General features: G+C 39.5%; 1 protein-coding gene across 1 annotated transcript in view; it reads left to right on the forward strand.

Annotated features, from left to right (window-relative positions):
- The first annotated feature begins 1,000 nt into the window (after window positions 1-1,000).
- The window catches only part of Pino (protein pinocchio), a 371,441-nt gene continuing 346,342 nt past the window's right edge, over window positions 1,001-26,099 (forward strand). The window contains exons 1-2 of the mRNA XM_083115283.1: window positions 1,001-1,192; window positions 6,233-6,379. Coding sequence (XP_082971409.1) covers window positions 6,256-6,379 — 124 coding nt within the window. The 5' untranslated portion in view covers window positions 1,001-1,192; window positions 6,233-6,255. The remainder of the gene's footprint in view (window positions 1,193-6,232; window positions 6,380-26,099) is intronic.

A 26,099-nucleotide genomic window follows, 5' to 3' on the forward strand; every position in this document is an offset into this window, starting at 1 on the left:
TTAAAGTGGGATCCGAACCACTATGTGCATCCACTGGGTACCGAACCCGGGATCCCTTGATTACAAGGATTCCACGCTAGCGCTGCGCCATCGGTAAGGGGAGGCCACAAACACAGATATTCGTGACTTAAAACAAACGTGCAGTTCGTGCATGTGCATGTGTAATAAACGCTACGTGGTGGATATTTCCTTGTAAACGACAAATAAAATTGGCCGCAAACATGGCGGCTGTGCACATTCTGACGTCACATGAAACCCACCTAACTTATCAATCAGTCAGCAACTTGGCCTAAAAGTTATAACTGAAATTGTTTATAACTGTACGGGCGTATGAATGTGTACAATAAATTACGGACAAATGTCGTATTTTTTCTACCGAAATTAATTCGAACAAGTACTGTCAATCGCTAAAACTCCAGAGGTCCCGGGTTCGAATCTCGCCCTGGGTATAGGTGTTCTTTGTGAGTGTCGCATCATCCATTTCATCATACCATCACTCATCCTCATTTTCACAATAACCAAAAGTGGAAAAAAAGGGAAGTAAATAAACCAAATCAATCAATCAACTGCATGAGTGGCCAGCCAATACGCCTCTGATTCGACCTCCATTCGTGTGAAAGTTAACAAAATCGCCTTGTAATGAAACAATAAAACGTCTGATATATGGAAAGATGATCTAGTTCCTTTTAAAGATAGTTAAAAAACAGCGTTCATAATATCTCTTATATTCCGAAGCAAATCTTGGAAACCAAAGCGAAAATAATGTGATTTTGTCATATTAATGAGAGAGCTGAATCAAACGTAACTCTTTGTAATCGAATTTCAGAGGTATCGTTTTCAAATAAAGTCGTCTTTATTTGAAAACAACACTTTTACTTTTTGTTATTTTTTTGGTTATTATTTTGCTGCGTCGGTTTGCAACACTGTCCACCAATATTGCCAAGCTGAGGTGTAATGGATATTGACCTCAGAATGCCCGTGGTGCCTGCCGAAGCGAGGAGGCGGGAAGAACAAAGTGGTGGTGGTAGTTGGTGCGAGTGCATGTGTGTTGTTTGTGTACAACGTGTTTACGTGCAACAAGAGGATCGTGGAAAGCGTGTGTTGTGCGTGAAGACAGCGAACTTCGTAACAGGTTGTTTCCCCTCCAAAACTCGTGTTTCCAGAACCAGACAAGACACCCCGTGCAACTGAGGTAAGGGTTTTTCTTTTCAACCCTCCAGACAGATCTGTTCTTTTGAAGCCCAGCTTGTAGCATGTTCAAGAATTATCACACGCACACGTTCTTTCTGATTTGTGTTACGGACCAACTATAGAGGTTGGTTATACAAGGCAGTATTTCGTCCACGTGTGTAGACAAAACAATATTTCATTGTTTACATCGTGCACAGCTAGCAGACATCTTTCGTGTTTATTACCTGTGGCTTTGGCTGGCATTTACAATGTGACAGGCGTTTTGTGTTTTGCTTAACTTGGTAGAAGAACTACGCAGTTTCCGCCCATTCTTTGGTTAGCGTGTGAATGTCAATCACTTAATGTCAGTGGTCTGCGCAAACAGATTTCGCAACGTTTTTGAAACAACACTCGTTTGCCTGGTTTTTTTGTAGCCTGAATTGTTGCTGTTACAAATAAACCAGGATAAATTCGTCTGTGACACGGTGGGCGGGAATTGAAAGTAGGTCATAAAAATAGAATATGTTTTAAAAGGATAATATAGTTAAAGCATCATGGATGTAAAAGAGATAGCAATGGCGTATCGTGCACATGTATTTTTTGTCATCGACATCGACATTTTGTAATTAAAAGGCATTAATGAGGGGCAGTGTATGTATAACAAAATATTGGGGAGTTTGCGGATAAATCATTGAAGAAAATAGCTGGACATTTTTGGTTTGTTAGCTATAATATCCAGTGTGGTATTTGAAATATTTCCACTGGGGGAGAGGAGGAAAGAATTAAAGCAAAATCTCTCGAAGCAATGAGATATTTTGTAAATTATATACAGGGTGGTCACAAAGTGGGCGTACCCCCCTTTGTTTCCGATACTACAGTGGTGGTTGTTGTTATAGCGATGTGATCACGTACCTGATGTTTCACTTGTCCAGGACATCGGTATGGAGACCATCATGCTCGTAGCACAGCTGAATTCTGCGCCATGTCCTATCAGCATCAGAGAGTTCATTAATGTGACAAGGACGGTACGGCTTGCACTTTAGATCAAGTTTCATGTGTTTCATCATGGTCGAAAAATTGCAAATCAACAACAATAAAACATACTTTCTGAGAAAACCACCCTGTATATAGTGATCCCCCGAGAAGGGGTATCCCCCCTTATTCCCCTTCAAGTTTCACCCTCCTCATAATGTCTACTCTTTGTAAATTATATTCGCTTACGTAACATCAAAAGCAAAACTGGCCTAGAGCACGGGCGTGCGCAGGGAAGAGCCGATGGAACTATAGGTCCTCCCGAAATTTTGAGAAAATGAAAATTTTGAAATGAAAGCAGTAAAGAACTCGTAGGAAAACCATAACCGTACATTACAGGGGGATTCCCCCCTCACCAGGAATCTAGGCCTCAAAGATCCCCCACCAAATATTTCTCAGGGGGGAGTTTTTATTATAACAACAAAATATAAGCAATTAGTTTTAACTTCTCATGTACTATATTAAGGATATTATCGAAAACACGGAAAATAGTGTTATTGTGAGTATTAAATGCTTCCTCGTTCTTTGTCAAGATATCATTATCATATCTACACCAATAACACAAGAAAAGTAAAACAAGAATGCAAGTCAAATTAAATTAAAATAAAATTAATAACCCGTGGCTCGACAAATATAATTATAAATTGTAATTGATCTCTTATAATAGATCGACATCTTTCACCAGTAGTAAAGGAATTAGTGTGCTATTTTTTTTAAAATATGTGTCATGTATTTCAAAGTAACAAATTAATTCCTTTATGTGTATGTAATAATATTTTTTTAAAAAATATTTAGTGAGTAATTGTATTTTATATGTAATAACATTATAAATATCCTTATTATAAAAAATTATACACATATATATTTATATATTTGTGTTTGTAGATTGAGATCTACCTCCCCCCAGCACCCTGCCCCCCCCCCTCGAGAACGACAGTCCGTAAAGCTCACGGGATAAATTTGGTCATGACAATCTCGAGAACTGGTCGCCAGAAAATTTTCAAATTTTACCTCATCACTAGGAAAGGCTGTTTCTAGAGAATCAATTCTTTGATATTTTAATTTATTGCATCAACATCTCGAAAGTTAGTTAATTAATTTTGCTTTCTAATTGTAGATTTTTTTTTAATTTCTTTTGACAGGGCAGCCCTGCAGAGAGCCCAGTCGGGAATCTGTCTTAAGCCGGTTTCAGACGAAAGCATTTCCTTTAGCATTTTTGCTAGCATAAATTCTACGTAAATGCTTCCAAAAATCTTATAACAGATAGTATTTTACACGCAAGCATTTCATGTAACTTTTCAGCTAACTCTTCTGATTACTATGGCTCGGAAGTTCAAGACCTATAAATTGCCAAAAAAATACCTATTAAAAGACGTAAAAACGGAAAAAAGAACGTATAAATGTGATCCAAATTAATTAATAACTTAAGTTCTAATTACATATTTAATGAATATGCGCGGCACCGCCTTATCAGACTTGAGGTCTTTTCAGGCGCGTGCTGTCTGGTCGTATACACGTGCTGAAAGCTTCAAAACAAAAAGTTGTCACTTACACCTTCCAGACAAGTTACCGTACCTGCTTCAGTCGTCCAAAAATGTTTTTCTGTCGTTTCAGGGATGGTTCAAATATTTTTTTTTTCTTTACTACAGAAAGGATGTTTAAGAGGTGATGATCTGATGATGATTCGAATTGAGAATGGGCAGTAAAAACATAGTCGAAAGAAGGTGAAGTTGCAAAAAAAAAGCAGTTAAGACCTAAAAATAGGCTAAAAAGACCCATAAGCCAAAAAACGCCGAAAAAGGCAAAAAAGCACAAATAAAACCCACCTTTTTCTGGCCTACAATGACCCAAAATGAACATATTTTATGTTGGGCCTCGTCTCGTCCTAGTGATTACAATGTATAACATATACAAGGCACGTCGAGTTACGCCATCTATGCTGAGTGCACGGTGTTCACAATTGAAACAACTAAAATATTCTTCCATACGTGCACAGTAAATGTTGTAAAGTATGTATATGAGCAGTGCCATTGCTTTTGTACCTAATACCGTTTTACACGAAACGTTATTCCTCTCGGTTGAATAGTTATCGGCTTTTAAAAGTGTGAAGTGATACATTGTTTACATCTCACGCGGCCGCCATTACATTTTCACTCGTGACCTAGATGTCGCTTCTGATTGGCTACGAAAAATGCTACGGAAATAGGACGGGTTCTATCCTTGTGAAATGCCATGGCATCTGAAATGCCATAAGATTTTTCTCTTTACACGGTAGCGTTTTGGTCATGGCATAAATATTAAGGAAAATGCTTTCGTCTAAAGCGAGCGTTAGTTTAACGCCCACTGAGACGCGGAGAAACGCGGCAGCGGAACGCAACATATGCGTTTCCGGCGTCTCAGTGGGCGGTGCTTCGGTTCCGCAAGTTTCCCTGTGGTGGGCGTCATACCATTTGATTTCAAGAAGCAGACAACGGAAGTTCTGTTGCCGCATTTCTCCGCGTCTCAGTGGGAGTTAAGCTTTGGTTATGCTGTTGTATTTTGTCAATATCATTGTATCTCAGGAGCGTATATTCGAGGCTAACTAGGCTATCTGCGAAGCCTGAAGCCTACAAAGTAAAATACTGCAGAGAAATCCTTTAGAAACTGTGTGAATTAAGCTGATTTGAAAAAGAAGATAATGGTGATTCTGAAGTTGGCAACCGGAATTCTTTGGAGTTGGCAACCTGAATTCTTTGGAGTTGGCAACCTGAATTCTTAGGAGTTGGCAACCTGAATTTTTATAAGTTTGCAACCCGACTACCGTTGGGATGGCAACGTGGGTTCCTTTATGAGTCTAGTCAGAGGCGTCTCCTGAACGCACGCGGTGCATGCTACGCATGCGTCAATTGTGGGAAAAAGAACAGCTTGCTCTGCGACGACATTCATGAGCATTTCTACATTCGAATTTTTTCATATAGAAGAAGTGTTTTTTTAAACGAGAGCGCTCAACTAAGCTTATATTACATTTCTTGGATCTGAAGTGAAAGAAGTAATAATTCTTTTCCCACAATTGACGCATGCGTCAGATCCAAGAAATGTATAGTGAGATAGCGCAGATGGTCTTAGACTCAGCATACGCCACTGTTGTATCTATACCAGTTCTTCGCAAAGTGCAAGCATAAAGTAAAATTTGAGAAGGAAACAATCTTTTCCATAGAATTGTCACCGAGTTCTCAAAATTTCTTTAAAAAAAGTTTGGGTCACAGAATTACCATCGGATATACGTATACACAGACGTTTTTCTTTTATTTATTTATTTATTTATTCTTGTGGAAGAGGGTGTTTTTGATGGGAATTTTTAATTTTATTAGGGTCTCATCTAAGACTTTCACTGTTGCTTTTTAAGTAATCACTAGTGCTAGAATTTTTATGACAGCATATATATTTTTTTTTAGTAAGGGTGATGTGTTCCCTAAATATATAGAAATTCATATTGTGAAGAAACTAATTGAATTAAGGTGTTTTTTAAAGGCATATTTTGGCATATTCGGCCATTTCTTCGTGATAGAGCATATTATGATGGATTTTCGGTCATATTCAGCATATTTTCGCATTTTCAAGAAATATACAGTCATTTTCGAAGTGGATTCGTTCTTACTCAAGCAAAATTTATTCATTTTTATTTGAAAATTTACAGAAAATATTCATTGTGCATTGCAACTCAGGGCTCAGTACGTATGTGAAAATATTTCAGCATAGGTTAGATATTGATGTTTGAAATAGTCCAGTTATAAGGGCATATTTTTTAAATTATAGTGCATATTTTGTAAAATTTAAGGTCATAAGAGCATATTTTATTTTGCATATTTCTCAGTCATAAAAATCCTACCCCTAATAATCACTAATTCATAAATAACAGTTTCGACCCCAACAACAAAACTAAATTTAAAAATTCTCTTTCAGTCTAGATATGCATTTTTGTATGGACATATTAAATGTGGATTCTTCCCAGAAAACTCTCTCTAACCACCAATTGCTTTTTCCTTTTCAGTCATCCTGCAAATCAAAATCTCGATGGCTGGATTAATTTCGTTCACGGAGTATGAAGAGGAGATATCATTCGACGCAGACGATCCGGATTTCATCAACTGCAACACCGACGCCAATAGGAATCTGCCTTGCGGTGTGTCTGTTAAAGGTAAGTGATTGGACGAATGTAATGCTCACTTTAGAGGGAAGGATTTCCCTTAGCATTTAAGCTCTCGCCACGAAAACAGTCCAGTCTAGTGATGGGTCATGGCAGTTCCTTTTCGGGAAGCACTTCACCGGAGCTCGCTCACCGAAAGGAAGCGTTCACTGGAAGTCATTTAAAGGAACTACGAAGCCACGGAGCATGCTCTCGGACGAGGCAGTTCCTTTTAGAAAGGCAGTTCACTGGAACTTGATCGTTAAAGGAGTCGTTCACAGGAGAGCTACCATACCAACGCAGCTCGAAGCTGATTTCGTTGGGCGGAGGAGGGGATTTGGGGGACTGCTTCTGGAGCGGGTGAAAAGAATTAGAGGGGAAGAATCCGCCTTCGCGCACATATTAAACAGCTATAGGAAACAATGTATCGACTGACCGACCGAGGTTCGGGAGCTGCTTTCAGGGTGGGGGTGAATGAAAATACATTTTAATGGATAATTGAACTTTAGCGGACAAAAAGTCCTCATCGCAAAGGAAAAGTTGGACAAGTTATATTCTCCCCTCTTCCTTTCCAAAAATGAATTCCTACCCCTTGTTATCGCAGTGCATTACAACGCCTGGTGATAGATGAGGAAAAATAATTGTAAATATTTTAAACATGGACGTCCGCGGTATGTTTTCCAGGGAAGGGCAAACGACGCATTTTTCGAAGGTGTCAAACGAGGCATATTTTCTTCCAAAATAGTATAATCTAAAAAAAAAGTTCAGTCTGAAGTTAGCATGCACCTGTAACGCCCTTCTAATAATTAACAAATTGAGATTGAAATGAAATTATACGTATGTGTAAAATGTAGAAATTTTAGGTTGTAATTTATTTTCTAGGGTGTCCGTCGCCCCTCTCCACCTTTTCAGACTTTCATGCAATTAAATGGATACACGGTCAAACAAACACCCGTAAGAGAATGGAAGAGTGGACGCTAAACCTTTGACTACGAAGAATTTTTTCAAGCTCTTCATATCCCGGCCCCACTTTTACTTTGAGAAAGTGGAAGAGCACAGAAACAGAACATTTGATATGATGATCTTATATCTATCAAGTTCCTTCTACAGTTCCTTGCAATGAGAGTTGCGAAAACATGCCACAAAAAGGATTACAATTTCTTAGAATTTCTTTAGAATTAGAATTTCTTTATTCATGGGCGAAGTTCAGCCTGTGGCTGCTCTGAATTACTTGCCCATCCCTCCCTCATTGTTGAGCTTTTGCAGCATTACTGTAAACAGAGTTGCACGCATAGCTACGCGGAAAACCGCCACTATCAACTATCAGCAACAAAAGGCGGGACCACGCTCTCTCTCTCTCTCTCTCTCTCTCTCGATGCTTCGTAGGAGTGAATCATCGACTGTGAGCGTTGGCAACATACAAGCAAAACTCACGACTTCCGAGGAACTACCACGGGTCATTGCAGTTCCTTTTCGGGAAGCACTTCACTGGAGCTCGCTCACTCAAGCAGCCATTCAAAGGAACGAACGACCAGCTCCTCCCGATGTTGGTTTCGTGCAGCTGAAGTGAAGGGGGTAGGGGAGGACTTGCTGCAGTTAGCTTGAGTGAAAAGGATTAGGGGAGAGCGAACTGCGCTTACTACTCCACTTCGCACAAGAAAACCAGAGAACATACACAGCAGTAACAATACACGCAAAGCTCACGACTCCTGGAACGAGGAACTACCACAGAGGAACTGCTCGTTCACTCCGAAGGAGCGAGCACTTCACAGTTCCCAAGAGGGAGTAGTTCAAAAGGAACGGTTCGTTCACGAACGACCCATCACTAGTTCAGTCAAGGTCACGCCACCTACCTACGGTGTTGCCAATGAGCAACAATTCAACCGACGGAATCAACCGCCAGTCCGGCCAAGGGAAACGAAACTAGCTGGAAAGTACGATTTCAAACGCGAGAGGGGAATAAGGTAGAACACACCAAACCACCCTATGGCATTTTGCTTGTATGGGTTCGCTTGTTGTGTGTATTACTGCTTGCTGTGTGTATTACTGCTTGCTGTGTTGTGTTTGTGATGTCTCTTACAATTCGTAACAAATTGTTTCGAAGTGGAACAAAGAAAACTGTGTCGTTTTGGTCCCTCTTGCACATTCTACAAAACGCCCTCGATATAATACACAATGCCCCAAACCATTCAGTTACCAGTAGCGTAGCGTCCTAATACGCCCGGCGTTCCCTGATTTAAAATTTTAAAAATGTGTAAATGCTGTAAATATAAAGTAAAACGTGACTAATTATATACATGTTTGAGCATAATGGCATTATAAAAGCTATTTTTCGCGATCCGTCTACAACGCTCCACTAACAGCTCTCCTTGTAGCATTTCTCTAATGTCTTTGCTTGCCGGACGCCGGCTAGGTTTGGCGTAAGGGACTATGCCTGCCTGTAGGCAGAGAGAAGGAGGGAAAGCTTGTGGCTTGGATCTCTACAGCATGGGCGAAATGCTCTCGCCATACGCTGGCGTACGAAGCAGAGCACCTGATTGGTTCTAGGGGCCATGTGATCTTTCCTGCCTTGCGATTCAAGGCGCTGTACTTCCGATGCAGACGACAGAAGTAGAATTCCTACCCTGTTTTTCGTGCTCGTGGCTCTGCTCGTGCTGTGTGATGCTACAATACGCAATATTGACTGACGTATCTTTAATGACCACTGCATTGGGTAATTTATCGCAAGAACAGTGAAGTACATTAAAAATTAAAAGAACGAAACAGTTTTTGTCAAACAAGTTGATAAAGTCCTCGTGGTAGAAGTTCAGCCTGTGGCTCCTCTACCACCTAACCCACAAAACTATTTATTTTAAAAAATATTTTTTCGTTAGTATCTAACTGCCTAATATTGTGCCAGTGGAAATGTTTAGCATTCGTTTCAAAACTCTTAACATCGTATGATCTCTTGACAAAATTATTTTAAAATGTTTATCAGCAGAATTACTACTAATAGGCACTGTTACGTCAGTAGAGTGTACGATTGTTGGATCATCCACCCACCTTCGTGTCAGAGTGTTTTGCACAGAGTGCCAAGACGCCAGAGGTTTCCGGTTCGAATCCCGGCCAACGCATGTTCTTTGTGAGTGTCTCTTCATCAATATCATCACTCATATTCATATTTGCGATTAGCCAAAAGTGGTAGAAAGTGAAGTAAAATAAACCAAATCAATCAATAGTTGCATCATCCACAACAATGAAGTCTACTGTTGTTCTAGAGGCGCTTGTGATTCAGGTAGGTTTTTTTAATTACTTGCGTCATGCCGAAAATACTGTTTTGCTACACATGTGTTACGTGTGGAGCAAAATACTCCGAATGGTGTACGGTGTTTCTGACTTGAGCAATCTAATTAAAAATGGTATAGAACACCAGTGCTCCAAGCATTTATTGCACACTGAGGCATCTTATTTTCTAGATAAAACAAGCATGGATCATGTTTTATCAGAACCCGTCTGACTTAATGTAATAAACACAATGAGATTTTAAATAAACAATACATATGTCGGCTAATTCCATAAGTAAACTCTTAAGCAAAAAAAGAACGCCCTTCCTTCTAACTTGGCGTTCCCATCCGAAATGCTCATGCTACGCCACTGTCAGTTACTACATTTTCTTTATTATGTGTAATAATAGTAATACTATTATAAGTGAATACTATCCTGGTTTCTGCTGTGTACATTTGTGCTAATTACATTTACTATGGAGATCAATTTAATTGAATAATACAAAAAAAGTTACTGGTTTACAAACACGGTTATCTTTAATATGACGTGATGAATACTTTCCTGATATATTGTGTGCTTATATAATATATGGATGGCTATTTTTTTCATTCTGTACCCTTACATAATTCGTAAACATCTCTACGTATTTTAGCGGCAATGTTTCTACGTTTGAAACTTAATTGTTGTTTCCACAGCAGACAATTTTCACGGAACCCGCTTCGCAACTGGACGTGTTCATTGGCAAAATAGGGGAGACGGACCAAAGTACCGTCTCCCCTATTTTGCCAATGAACACGTCCAGTTGGCGCATGCGCACATGGTCTCAGCTACAACGCGCGAAGTGAAGCTCCGACCTTGAGTGGATTGTTTTCGTGGCGAGAGCTATAGCATAAACGCTTCCAAAAATTGTAAAGCAATTTTTACAGCGGACAATACTTTCCACGGAAGCATTTCCTGTAACATTCCTGTTAGCAGTGGCGAAGCGTGACATTTTTACGTAGTCATCGCAAGAGTTGCCAAACGTCAGGGTCAATCTTTCACCCAGGAGGGGGAGGGGGGATTTCTACATTGATAATGATGATAACAGTGTTCGTACAGACGGGTGAAGTAGAGATCGCCAAATTCATTTTCTTCTACGTTGTATATGACTAAACTTTCTTAAATTCTACCCGAAAAATGGAAAAATTGTTAAACGTCTCTCTCCTAAATAAGGGTAGTAAAATTTCCGAATCGAGATTTTAAATTTTCCGGAATCCTAATGTTGTTGACCATCCCTGGTGTGAAAGTAATATATGTTAGGGAAAAGGTTTGTCATGTCTATCACCTCGAGAACAAAAATCTTGATCAATCTTGTCATTCGTAAGCATAGTAAACACAAAACAACATTGAAGTACTTCGTGTTTTGTAAAGCAAGAACATTATTTTCAGAAAACAATATTTGAACCGCAGGATCAAAATAATGAAAAAAATTGAAAAGGAGAAATACTGTGAAGGAAATACAATGGATCCAGAACTGCTTCTCCCCCCCCCCCAGCTCTTTCTAGCACTAACCGTGGGGGAATTTATGGCTTTGCTTACTTATGACGTCACTGAAAGCCTGCCGTGTTTGTAAACAAGGGGGCTGGAAAAAGGCCTGTTAGGACCAGACCTTCAAGAGCAGGGGAAAAGCGGTCGACCTGCTGCGATGAGTTTGCCCGCCTGACACCATTGCACTCAACAGGAAACGTAGCGGGACGGCTGGGCACGGGGGTAGAACTGGGCTCTCCTTTCGATTCGCTAAACTTAGCGAATCTCTTGCGTATTTCTAGCTGTTTCATGGCGTCGAGTGACTAATTTCTCTCACGCATTAAGATATTATCTTTGAACCGTCAGATGGACTTGCTTATCGAAGAGTCCACTTATCCCGCGCTTAAACATGCTTCCGTTAGGAATCGAAACGGGAACCCCTTGCAGGGCCGTAGCCAGGATTTTATTTCGAGGGGGGGCTCATCCCATATCAGGAGACAAAAACACCCCTGGCATGGATTATTTCTCTTTTCGTCTTCCGGGGGATGATAATTTTTGTGGGGAGGAAATCTCTGGCATTCTTCCCGTTAATACGCACACTGATAACTGAAGATGCGTGATGATTGAGGGAAATTGACCAACGCCTGGGCCGTGACTCGAACCCACAAACTTCAGTGGTAAGATCGAAATTCGATCGATTGGTTGATTTGGAGTTTTAAGTCCACTTTATGCACAGTAAAGCTAATCGGGACTGGGCGAGTTTAAAGTGAGATCCGAACCATGCCTCCACCGGGTATCGAACCCGGGACCCCTAGATCGAAATTCGACTAGCCGAACTTGAACACCGGTAAGATCAAAGCATGGTTATTGGAAGGAATGCTGCACGCGTTGGAATTCCGACGCCTACCAAGCCGGAAGGCAAGAAAAATGGCCACTGGTCACCACGCCTGCATAACCGGACTTTGGAGAGCCGAACAACCTTGAAACGACCTTTGCAAACATCCACCGGTTGTTGCTCACAACTGGGCACCGTTATAGTACCCGCTGGTGAAGGGAAAGTGGTTCGGGAATCTTGTGGAGTGGGCGTCGTTGCCATGTGCAAGAATTTCATGTGCTGCATCAATCGACAAATGACCTGCACCGAAAGTGCAGATCTTTACCGAAGCGGTTATGTACTGGCAAGACCGCCCGGAGATTTATCCTCAGGGGGAGAAACAGTGCTCAAAGTAGAGGAGGGCATTTAAGAAAATTCTCATAAAACATCCCCCTTCCTAATGTCCGATTGGCAAATTCAGGGGACCCAGACTTTTCGCCCCCAGTTGTGGGAGTTTCAAGGTGGGTAAAGCGCTGCTGCTACAGTCGTAACAGTGTTGCCACATGAAGGGAAATTTCCCTTTTGCAGGTAATTCCGAACCGAAATTTAAGCCAAAATGGAAAAGGGAATTTCAATTAAAAATACCACAATTGCAGGGAAATTTTAAGGTCATCTGACTACATTATTACAGTTTATGTTTATTTCGAATTTCATATCTACATTTTTGTTATTTATTTTGCTATTCCTACTTGTTTCTGCGCCTTTAAGTTTATTGTACGTTGCTTTTATGCATCTTTGGATAAATAGTAACGATGTGGATTAACGATTAAATGGATTACTGACCAGGATTCAAACCTGGGACATCTGGTCCCAGGTTTGAATCCTGGTCAGGAAATGATGAAACTGAAATGTGAAAATGTTTTAAAATATTTTTTTATTCAAACGAATGACGAATTCAACGGAGTACTTAACTACGTACTACTACTGCTTCCACCACCACTAATAATGCTGCTGCTACAACAACTACTACTAATTATCTTTACTATTATTATATAATTTGCTTAGGCGAAGGGAAAAATTGTTATTAAATCGTGTTAAACCCTTGTACATAGCTCATATTTTTATATAATAATGTTTTGTGATACATTTACGAGTGTAGGAGTTATAATGCAACTCCTATTTTGATTCTATTGTTATTTCATTAAACTCTTTCTGGTCTATTAACGTAGCATTACATATGGTAAATGAACAGGCCCCAGTATATAAAAAGGTCTAGATCTTTGTTTTTTCGTCAAAACCAATTACTAAGAACTTCGTGTTATTGTTTCTGACGATTTAAACATAAATAAACATAAGAAGCAGGCTTAATTTTCCCGACGAAATTCCCTCTCGCTGAATGTTAACAAATAGACTCAACAGCCGTGTGGAACATCCCGACATGGCGGCCGCCGCAAGCTAATTTGGCTTCAGCTGACGTCACACACGCCCTCTCTATATCTTCTATGCTGTAAGGGTTTGTTCTTTCACCGAACATGCTTTGGAATAATTCGCCGTACGAGAATCAGAGAAACGTAACTCCAAAAATGCAGGACGCGAGAGAGAGAGAGAGTACAAAAACGAGAGAGAAAAGGCAAATGAGGGATGGGAGAGGGAAAGGGAAATAAACAAAGGAGGCAGAAAACGAGGAAGAAAGGAGAAACAAAGAAACAAGACAAGACAGAAGAGAGAGAGAGAGATAGAGTAATAAAACAAAAAGACAGAGAGAGAGAAGAAAAGAGAGATAAAAGGGAAATAAAACACTAGAGAGAAAGAATAGGATACAGAGAAAGAGAAATAACGAAGCACACACAAAGAGAGAACAAAGAAGTAATATAGTGGGAGAAAGGAAAATAAAGGAGGCAGAGAATGAGGAAGTAAAGGAGAAACAAGACAAGACAGAAGAGAGAGAGAGAGAGAGAGAGAGAGAGAGTAATAAAACAAAAAGACAGAGAGAAGAAAAGAGAGATAAAACACTAGAGAGAAAGAATAGGATACAGAGAAAAAGAGAAATAACGAAGCACACACAACGAGAGAACAAAGAAGTAATATAGAGGGAGAAAGGAAAATAAAGGAGGCAGAGAATGAGGAAGAAAGGAGAAACTAAGAAACAAGACAAGACAGAAGAGAGAGAGAGAGAGAGAGAGAGAGAGAGAGAGAGAGAGAGAGAGTAATGAAACAAAAAGACAGAGAGAGAAGAAAAGAGAGATAAAACACTAGAGAGAAAGAATAGGATACAGAGACAGAGAAATAACGAAGCACACACAAAGAGAGAACAAAGAAGTGATATAGAGGGAGAAAGGAAAATAAACAAAGGAGGCAGAGAATGAGGAAGAAAGGAGAAAGAAAGAAACAAGACAAGACAGAAGAGAGAGAGAGAGAGATAGAGTAATAAAACAAAAAGACAGAGAGAGAGAGAGAAGAAAAGAGAGATAAAAGGGAAATAAAACACTAGAGAGAAAGAATAGGATACAGAGGAAGAGAAATAAGGAAGCATACACAAAGAGAGAACAAAGAAGTAATATAGAGGGAGAAAGGAAAATAAAGGAGGCAGAGAATGAGGAAGAAAGGAGCAACTAAGAAACAAGACAAGACAGAAGAGAGAGAGAGAGTAATAAAACAAAAAGACAGAGAGAAGAAAAGAGAGATAAAACACTAGAGAGAAAGAATAGGATACAGAGAAAGAGAAATAACGAAGCACACACAAAGAGAGAACAAAGAAGTGATATAGAGGGGGAAAGGAAAATAAACAAAGGAGGCAGAGAATGAGGAAGAAAGGAGAAAGAAAGAAACAAGACAAAACAGAAGAGAGAGAGAGAGAGAGATAAAGTAATAAAACAAAAAGACAGAGAGAGAGAGAGAGAGAGAGAGAGAGAGAGAAGAAAAGATAGATAAAAGGGAAATAAAACACTAGAGAGAAAGAATAGGATACAGAGGAAGAGAAATAACGAAGCATACACAAAGAGAGATCAAAGAAGTAATATAGAGGGAGAAAGGAAAATAAAGGAGGCAGAGAATGAGGAAGAAAGGAGAAACTAAGAAACAAGACAAGACAGAAGAGAGAGAGAGAGTAATGAAACAAAAAGACAGAGAGAAGAAAAGAGAGATAAAACACTAGAGAGAAAGAATAGGATACAGAGAAAGAGAAATAACGAAGCACACACAAAGAGACAACAAAGAAGTGATATAGAAGGGGAAAGGAAAATAAACAAAGGAGGCAGAGAATGAGGAAGAAAGGAGAAACAAAGAAACAAGACGAGACAGAAGAGAGAGAGAGAGAGCAATAAAACAAAAAGACAGAGAGAAGAAAAGAGATAAAACACTAGAGAGAAAGAATAGGATACAGAGAGAGAAATAACGAAGAACACACAAAGAGAGAACAAAGAAGTGATATAGAGGGAGAAAGGAAAATAAACAAAGGAGGCAGAGAATGAGGAAGAAAGGAGAAACAAAGAAACAAAACGAGACGGAAGAGAGAGAGAGATAGAGTAATAAAACAAAGACAGAGAGAGAGAGAGAAGAAAAGATAGATAAAAGTGAAATAAAACACTAGAGAGAAAGATTAGGATACAGAGACAGAGAAATAACGAAGCACACAAAGAAGTGATATAGAGGGAGAAAGGGAAATAAACAAAGGAGACAGAAAACGAGGAAGAAAGGAGAAACAAAGAAACAAGACGAGACAGAAGAGAGAGAGAGAGAGAGAGAGAGTAATAAAACAAAAAGACAGAGAGAAGAAAAGAGATAAAACACTAGAGAGAAAGAATAGGATACAGAGAGAAAAATAACGAAGCACGCACAAAGAGAGAACAAAGAAGTGATATAGAGGGAGAAAGGAAAATAAACAAAGGAGGCAGAGAATGAGGAAGAAAGGAGAAACAAAGAAACAAGACGAGACGGAAGAGAGAGAGAGATAGAGTAATAAAACAAAGACAGAGAGAGAGAGAAAAAAAGATAGATAAAAGTGAAATAAAACACTAGAGAGAAAGATTAGGATACAGAGACAGAGAAATAACGAAGCACACAAAGAAGTGATATAAAGGGAGAAAGGGAAATAAACAAAGGAGACAGAAAACGAGGAAGAAAGGAGAAACAAAGAAACAAGACAAGACAGAAGCGAGAGAGAGTGTAATAAAACAAAAAGACAAAGAGAGAGAAGAAAAGAGAGATAAAAGGGAAATAAAACACTAGAGAGTAAGTATAAGATACAGAGGAAGAGAAAGGGAGAAAGGGAAATAACCAAAGGAGGCAGAGAGCAAGAGAGGACAATACAATAGAAAGATACAAGAGGGACATAAGGGTAAATAAAGAAGAAGAGAGAAAGAAGAATATATAAAGAAACGAGACAAAGAGAGTGTGGAGAACCACAGAAACGGAACTAAAAAAAATGTTTTGCTTAACGTATCTTCTCTGAAGAGCTCTCTATTTGGAGTGAGAGCGACGTATCTTCACTTCTAATCCTTAGCAGTAAGGTGAAGTTACGTGTCTCCAATTTACTCTTATTGAAAGTCACACATGTTCCTAAGAACACATTGCTTCCTCTCTCCTGTAAATTTGATAAATTGAAGTTACGTCCTTCTGGTTCTCACACGACAAATTTACATAGGCCTCCCCCACCCTTTTCTATATATTGATATATACCGCCGCAACCGAATTGCGCACACTTTAGATCCAGAAAACTAAATATATGCTTACAGGCCGAAACCAAATGTTATGTAATAATCAAAATCTAATTATTGATAACAACTCGTTTGAACCAGTCTCCAAATTCAAATACTTAGGAGTAATATTAACAAATGAAAATTATATTAAAGAGGAAATAAAAAGTAGGCTCAATTCAGGAAATGCATGTTACTACTCTCTTCATAAACTTTTGTCTTCTCGTTTAATATCTAAGAAACTAAAAGTTAAAATATACAAAACAGTAATTTTGCCTGTAGTATTATATGGATGTGAAACTTGGTCCCTTACATTGAAAGAGGAACATAAATTGAGAGTATTTGAAAATAAGATCCTTAGGAAAATCTTTGGACCCAAAAGGGATGAGGAGACAGGTGAGTGGAGAAGGTTACATAATTTAGAACTACATAATTTGTATTCATGTCCAGATATTATTAGAATAATTAAATCAAGAAGGCTTAGGTGGGCAGGCCATGTGGCACGAATGGGAGAGGAAAGAGGAGTTTACAGGATTCTTGTTGGGAAACCTGATGGTAAGAGACCTGTAGGAAGGTCAAGACGAAGATGGAGGGACAACGTTGAGATGGACCTAAAGGAAATCGGTAGGGATGGGAAAGAGTATATAGATATTGCTCAAGATAGGGACAGGTGGAAGGCCTATGTAGCTGCAGCCATGAACCTTCGGGTTTAAGAAGGCTAGGGAGTTAGTTAGTTAGATCCAGAATTGCGCACACATTTTGAACGAACGTTGCCACTTTGATAGCTTTAAAGTCTGTGCTCAAAACTGTTTTTTTTTCTTTAGACAAGAAGAGAGAGAAAGATAAATTAGAAATAAAATAGTAAATCTCTTAAGGATTAAATAAAAAATATTATAATTTGACCAGTAAATGTAGCAAGTCAAGATACAATTTTCATGCCAATTTACAGAATACAGTAAGTCATTATTGATGTTTTCAAGATACAATTTTCATACTAATTTACTCAAACTCAAAAGTTAGGTTAGGTTAGGTTAGGGTAATGACTGCACAACAAACGCTTCTGTCAATCGAAGCTCGTGACCTTCGGTATAACTACGGAAATACATCGACCATTACATTCTAGTCCACCAATCAAGTTCATCCTCTATGCCTATCTAATGCTACCCTTCCAGCAAAAACACGTGTAAGTCCACACACACAAACACAAGAGAAGTGAGAACGGCTTGAGAACATTTTACATCTGACGACATCGCCTCATTTTTTTGTGCGCAATCCTGTACATTGTGACAGCTTGTCAACGGCTTAGCAGATACCACTGATAAAACCGGAAAAGTGTGCGCAATCCGGCTGTAGCCGATATATACGAGCATTCCCTCACCTTTCCTCCCAAGCGAGCAAAGCACCCCGGTCCACAAGCTAGGAATTTCCACTCCGAGCGCTGGAACACAATAAGATTTCATATCTTGCCCTTTAGCCATAAAGGCTCATATTTTGCTTATTATTATTATTACAATTGAACTTGAATTACAAAATACCTTGACGTTGTTCTCAACTTTAGCCCATCCAACAGATGAGTGAATATACAGTGTGTACTGAAATGCACAATTATTATACTTTAGATATCTTCAAGAAAAAGCTTCAAAAGTTAGATGGAAATGTTAGTCATAAAGGTTTTGTTGTTAGACCTTAAAATTAAATTTTTGGAATTTTGAGAAGTGTGGAACCAGTTCATAGGCGTCGACTCCATGGGGCTTGGGGGCTTGAGCCCCCCCAATATTGACGATGTGGGGACAGAGCCCCCTAAATAATTTTGCTTAAGAAGATCTAATGTATTATTTTGCTTCTCTTGTAAAGTTTACTCTGAATTGTGCCACATGAACTTAACTTTTAATACACATTTAAAATTTTCTAGACCATCAACTTTGGGGGGGCTGAAACCTCTAAACCATCAACTTTGGGGAGGCTATGACCAGAGACAGTATGAGTATTGTTAAAATTTTTACTAAAAGAGTTTCAAAAGACGATGTGCATGAACTAGGGTAGTGTGGATGGGACGTTCGGGCTACAAATGGCTCTCACATGACATTCAGAACGAGATCATTGATATATTAGGGAGATCTGTTTTGTGCACCGTGGTAGCAGATATTAAAAATCGGGAATATTTTGCTATTATGGTTGACGAAACTTGTGAAATGTCTATCCGTGGACAATTAATATTCTGCATTCGAACTGTGAATAAAGAAATTGATATTTTTGAGGATTTCATCGGCTTTTATTAGGGGTGTGCGGGACAGGATCGGGAAGGAAAAAATTTTCAATTTCCCGACTAAGTCGGGAAATTTTCGGGAAGGGAAATGTTTGAAATTTTCCGAAGCTTGGAAAATCTCGAATTCTTCACGTCATTTTTCCTTTCAGTGATTTTTGGATTAAAAACTAACAATTTACGATAAGTTCCAGAAATTGACAATGCAGAAAACGTCCAGACGACATTTTAAAATGAGCATTCGGTATTTCCCGACTGCTCGGGGTCCCGAAAGGTCGGGAAATGATTTCCCGAAGTCGGGATCGGGACGGGAATCCCGCACACCCCTAGCATTTATGTGATTCCTAATACTGAGGCCAAAACTTATAAAAGTGAGAGAGTGAGTCATTCAGTAATTTATTTCAGTGATCAGAGCCCCCCCAATAATTTTGACAAGTCGGCGCCCCTGAACCAGTTATTCTGTTTAAAAACTTAGCCTGGTGCATGGATTGTAACCTCAATCGCGAACGTAATGCTCTACAAAACTGGAGATCCTAGGTCTATGAAGGGGGATTTTCGACTTTATCGGACAGGGAATTTAAAAGCTGGAAAGGGAATTTTTGGACAATCATAAGGGAAATTTCAGTCTATATTCCTTGTGACGCAGGAGCAACGCGGGAAAGAGGACAGCACAAGTGATAATGGAGGGTTCGCGGGTGGGCTGCCATTCTGAGAATAAATCCTGTTTCATTCAAGTTTTAGAATTGCAAATGTATGAAAATTCTAGCTCGATCGTTTCAACATTGTCTCCTTGTATTTTTGTGATGCTTCGATTTTGGTTTCTGAACTTCCATTAATCCAACATGTCAGAAGTTTCGGGGGGGGGTGGAATCCTAGAAACACCCGTCTAAATACAGCCATGACTCATTCACGACTTCGCGGTTAGCCAAAAGTGGCAGAGAAGCGATGCAAATGAACCATTCAATCAATCGCCGAGAAAAGCTGTTTTAGCAACTGATAACCAGCTCTAGGTCAGTGTTGCCACAATCTGAGGGGATAATTTCCCTTTTTGACCACTTTTCCCTTCATCTATAATAATAATAATAATAAATGGCAGCGGAACCAGTAGCAGTAATAATAATAATTATTATTATTGGTGGTGGTGATAGTAGTAGTAGTATTTGCCTTGGTCCATGTTCGTATGAATAAAAAATGTTCAACAATTTTTTTTCACATGTCAGCTTCATTTCTTCCTGTCAGGTTTAAATCGTGGAATGGACGACATTAAATCATTAATCTTATCCGAAGATGCAGAAAAGCAACGTACAATACACTTAACAAGAATATAGATAGATTCAAAAGACCAGCAATAGGAAAGAACAGCAAATAGATAAATAAATTAATAAAATAATATGGATATGCAACTGTAAACTAAACTGCAATATTTTAGTGAGATGTCTTAAAATTTCCCTTAAATTGTGATATTTTTAATCGAAATTCCCTTTTCCCTTAAAATCCTCAAAAGGGAAATTTCCCTTCATGTGGCAACACTGCTCTAGGGGGGGGGGAATCCCGTTCCACTGGCAACAACCCACTTACCGACCCGACCGTAGGAAGAATGCAAGTGAACCTATGTGAACAAAAGGACTTTCATGGCGACACAGACAATCGTCTATGCGAAGAAACCAGATTCCTCATACGGCACTGTCAAGGTCGTCTGCTGCGAAGGGGCGGGGATCCGGCCACCCTACACTACAACACATTCTCATGAGTGTCACAGTTTTCAGTTTTCCTTCGTGATCAATGTAAGATATCCTAAGTCCACGGTGTCGCCAAGAAATTTTGTTAGGGAGGAGGGGAAGGGTATAAAATTAAATACAGTGGAACCTTGATAATTCGAACTTGAGGGGGGAAAGAAAAAGATCGAGGTATCAAGGATTTCGACTTATCAAAGTTCGAGTTATCGAGGGCCAAAGTCGCCGACTTCGAGTTATGGAGGTCTAAAGTTTACTGATCATTCTGAACGTGGGGGAGTTCAAGTCCCAACACGATTGTTGATCACCTGACATTGTACGTACGCACCCTACACTTCGACTTATTGAGGTCCGTGCGACTAAACCTTCGAGTTATAGTGGTGATTTGAATTTAACTTCTACTCATAGAGGTTTTTCATAGTCTACCTTCGAGTTATTGAGCTCGAACGGCATCCCATACACTGTATAAAAATTCGTCTTATCAAGGTGTTATTCGAGTTGTTGGGTATTTAGTATTGAGTGTTATGGACAATTCAAGGTGAGTACAAAAAATTCGACTTATCAAGGAATTCGAGATTTTGAAGTTATAATTATCAAGGTTCCACTGTAGTAGAAATAATAAAAATATTAATCTCGAAGTAAGTCTGGAAGCTTTCCTGGCGATGAATGATGAAAAGCTTCTCTCGGGCTATCGAGCAGCTGAGTTGTGGAAAGGGTTGCAAACTTTCGAGAGCCAACGTCACTCTCATCTTCAGGGTAGAAAACCTCTACAACGTTAGCTCTCGAAAGCTTGGAATCTTTTCCACAACTCACCTGGTCGATAGCCTGAGAAAATCTTTTCATTCATTATTCTTGTATGTACGCATTGCTTGCATTGTAGAATTATTTCTCTTATTACAAGCATAAAAACACAGTTTTTCGTTGTGACATTTCAGGAAAACACACACTCCCTTCATCACACATTTATTTTTAGTTTGATTAAAGCAGGCCCGTAGCTAGAATTGATCTCCAGGGAGATATATAATTTCCGAACAAACATACATAGGAAAATGAAATTCACAATACACGTACCTTGTTTCATGCTGAATACATGATCGCCACAACAGGTGCTGCAAGTGTCTTCCCTGGACGTCCAGACATGTTTGTACACGGCGTTCCATATTGTGAAAAGTCCGATGTAGAGTCTCCGGTGTGATCTCGTGAATCGCATCCTCGATGTTGTTTCGCAACTCTTGCAGTCATCGTGGTTTGTTTCTGTAGACACAACCTTTAAGGAAACCCCATAAAAAGAAATCCGGAGGTGTCAAATCTGGGGATCTTGGCGGCCACAATCCTTTGGAGATGATTCTGTCACCAAAAAAGGACTCAATTTCTGACATGGACACGTTGGAAGTATGGCATGTCGCTCCGTCTTATTGGAAGTAACCGCGACGCAGTTATTCATCATCCAGCTGATTCACAAAAGCACTGAAGATGTGTAAGCAAACTTGTGTGTTTACTGTATCTTCAAAGAAGATGGGTCCAATGATACGCTGTCGGGAAATTGCACACCAAACTCCCACCTTCAGTGGTCCTTTACGGCGTCCAAATTCACGTTGAACGGTCTGATACGATCCCGATATCCAATATTTCTTTACAATGAACACGCTTTCTGGTACGGTGTGCAGATCCATCCTCGCGATTCAGGGACTCGCGCATCACATTAATCCACACGCATCACTTCCCCTGGCGCCAACTATCGTCTTTGTTTTGACGCGTGCGTTAATTTTCAACCCTGCCTCGTGTTCAGCATGAAACAAGGTACGTGTATTGTGAAGTTCATTTTCCTATATGTTTGTTCGGAAATTATAACGTTTTTTTTTTTTGGGTTCGAAAGCAAGTGGGACACCCGTTACATTTTTTTCTATATCTTTTTAAAAATATCGCTTGAAGTGTTAATTGGCTGCTACTGAAATCATCCCTTACTACACACTCCATACTACGTTTGATAATACAGATATTTATATCACCCAAGTGAAGATGGACAATATTCAATCATAGTGCCTAGCGTACATTCCACTCCCCGGCCGAAACAATAGAACTCCCCTTCGTTCCCAAAGCTTGGGAGCAGTTAACCTTTGACGCAGATGCGGAGGGAATTTGCATAATGACATCAAAGTCACAGATTTCTGTATAAATGGGTCGCAACATGGGTAGCGAAGGTACAGATAAAGAAGCTCCCTTGTGAAGGAACTTTCTGAAGTCTAGAGAAGAGATTCTCCTAAATACTTGCCGCTACTTAAGACTTCTTATAAATAAGATGAACGAATGTAATAGCTGCTGTTCGTGCTCCCTGAATTTATCCTTCATCAAACTTGCTAGCAACATAATATCTGCTGTCTACATTTTCACTCTTCACTGCAAACAAATTACACAAAATAGTTTTACCTAATGTCAAGGGGGCTGACCTCAATGCCAGGGGAGGGGGTGCCTGGCTACGGGCCTGGATTAAATATACAGTTATAACAATGGTTAATTAATGAATTTATCCTTCATCAAACTTGCTAGCAACATAATATCTGCTGTCTACATTTTCACTCTTCACTGCAAACAAATTACACAAAATAGTTTTACCTAATGTCAAGGGGGCTGACCTCAATGCCAGGGGAGGGGGTGCCTGGCTACGGGCCTGGATTAAATATACAGTTATAACAATGGTTAAACATTTTTAACAAAAGGGAGTTAGTTATACAATGGATGTTGTCAATGGTACATTGTTGTAATATAGCAACTTAACTGTGAAACAAGCAGTCCGTTTTATTTTTATTTCAGATAAAAATTTTGATCACATTTTTTTAAATGTCATCAGGCAACTCAAAGTCATCATTCATTTCACAGAGTTTCTTGATGTTTTCCGTCACATTACATTTTAAAGATGATGGCTTACTCCACTTGTGAAAAAGAAAACTCCATAGTGGTGTTACCATTCTCCATGTTCTCCTGAAACGTCACAACGATAAACTGTGTTTTTATGCTTGTAATAACCGTAGACTACAAGAGAAATAATAAAAAAAATTAATTGATTAATCGAATTAGGTTACTTTTGGATGATCGCGACCATGGCTATGAATGGATGATACAATGAGATGGATGAACGGACATTCACCTATGAAATGGATTGATTGATTGATTTGTTGTTTTAAGTCCACTTTATGCACAGTAAGGCTAATCGGGGCAGGACCTACAGTTTAAAGTGAGATCCGAACCACTATGTGCCTCCACCAGGAACCGAACCCGGGACCCCTTGATTACAAGGCGACGACGCGGAGGATTATCCTGGCTGCAGGCGCCAGAACCTCGTTAGTCTGCAACACTGCAGTTTCCGAGGTATCACGTGGAAGAGGTTGACATTTGGTTGCCATCTAAAAGGATACCCATCATACTCCAGCCTATAATAATAATTATTATGCATTATTTTTTGTATTATTGATTCATCCCAGTCTTCATGTACTGTAAGTTCAGCGGAAATTAATAAACTTTATACAACATACACAGAGAAAATATTTGTTGGAATAACACCCCAAAAATCTCGTACACAAAAACTGTATTTGTGTCAGTATGAGACAAATGAATTGAAGCATTCCACCCAATAACGCTGTATGCTGTATGGCACTTTTGGGAATGTGCTGAGTTACCAGTGAAATCATGCTGCGGCTCTGCTTCTACAGGCTACAAGCTGGCCAGTCATAAGGTCGGATGTTGCCCAAAGATTGGTACTGTGTTTGCATAAGGGTTTATGTTGTTTCTACTGTAGTCCAGTAACATACAACAGGTTGTATCCGTTGTTTTCGCGTTCACTAAAATGTGCCATGCAGCGTTATTCGGTGGAATGCTTCAATTGTTGACTAGAACCGAATTCTTTCGGTAATCGTTCATATTTGCTTTGAATTACCAAAAAAGGTCAAAAGAAATTTAGTAAAGACTAACAAAATTTTGTTTACGGTTAGCAAAAAGCTTAAGCAAACGCGTTTTGATAATTCAAACACAAGCGGGTTTTCTTTCTGGATACAAGTATTTAATTTTAATGCCTGGCAACACTGTACTTCCCTCTAAACATGTCAACACTTGTTTCCACATGCTAATTCCCATATAGACAGGATTGAACGACATAAATACATAGCGTTGGCTAATTTCTGCCGTTTAGATAGTAGTGCCGCGGTAGCATGTGTGGGAGAGATGGTTTTCTCACAACGAACAGTATTCAGCAAATTTTACCTAGCAACTCGGACGGAGCAAGTGTTGCAACCTATGATCCTTTGGTAGAAAATGCGACATAAGGCTCCAGATTGTGATACGTCTTGATTGATGTGTATAATAATGATTTGAGTTCCTAGTCAATTAACTTTTTGTTTTGAGGCATGTATATTCGCTACGGAACCTATAACCTGTCCCACTTATCTCTAGAGCAAGCGAACGAAAACAAGTAGTGACGCAAGACGTCTCCACCAATGAACACGCGAGAGGGGACGGTTTTGCGGCAGTAGCGTGTACTGTTTCTCTCTGCCCACTCGATTCCTGCCCTTGTCTGCCATTATGCGCGGCCTTGCTCCAGACATACTCGGGACAGGGTATAAAGAAAGGAATATTATCATGAATATGTATGCAACTACGCAGGACAGGTTCACAATTGCCATAGAAATCACAATAGGGAAGTCGTGAGAAGTATAAGGGGAAATTTTCGTGAAACCATTTCTAATTATGGTTTAATTTAATATAAGTTAATTATTTTTTTAAAAAATTTATTTAAACCTGGTTTATAATTTTTTAATTACACTGTACGTATGCATTTAAAAGAGAGAAGCATATATTTTCCTAGTGCAGTGATTTATACACAGATACCCAACATCCTCCTACAACTGTTTCTAAAATTTCAACACCACTAATTTGTTTCACAATGGCACTATATTTATACCCTTTAACATTCTAATCACGAATTTACACCCCCTCTCAAATTGAAAATTCTTGACAAACCCCTCCACTAGTGCTAGTGGCTTAAACGGCTGTGTGCAGTGGAGTGGTTCGCGAGAGTGTAGGTTTTAATGTAATTTAGAATTTGAGTTTGTCTACTTTATGCACAGCTAGACTAATCGGGGCTGGACCTGCAACTTAATTAGACCGCCGAGCGAGTTTTCGAAAGTAACCTCTCTCTGGCCGCCTCCTTTGCGGGCGATTTTTAAATTTTACACTTATTTCAGAAAAATGTTATGTCTCGGAGACTATTTGAGCACTCTACTTCGGGTAACTTTTGTTTTGCAGATAAAACATCAGGGCACGCATCCGTGCAGAAATCAAAACGCCAAAGCCAATAAGAGGGTTTGGATGGGCCGCGGCCCCCAACTTTCAATGAAAAAATCATAAAAATGGGAGAGTTTTTTCACATATTCTATAATGTAATGCACCCAGGAACATGAAATGACTT

The sequence above is a fragment of the Lepisma saccharinum genome, chromosome 30 (assembly GCF_977018435.1).
Source record: "Lepisma saccharinum chromosome 30, izLepSacc3.1, whole genome shotgun sequence".
NCBI lineage: Eukaryota > Metazoa > Arthropoda > Insecta > Zygentoma > Lepismatidae > Lepisma > Lepisma saccharinum.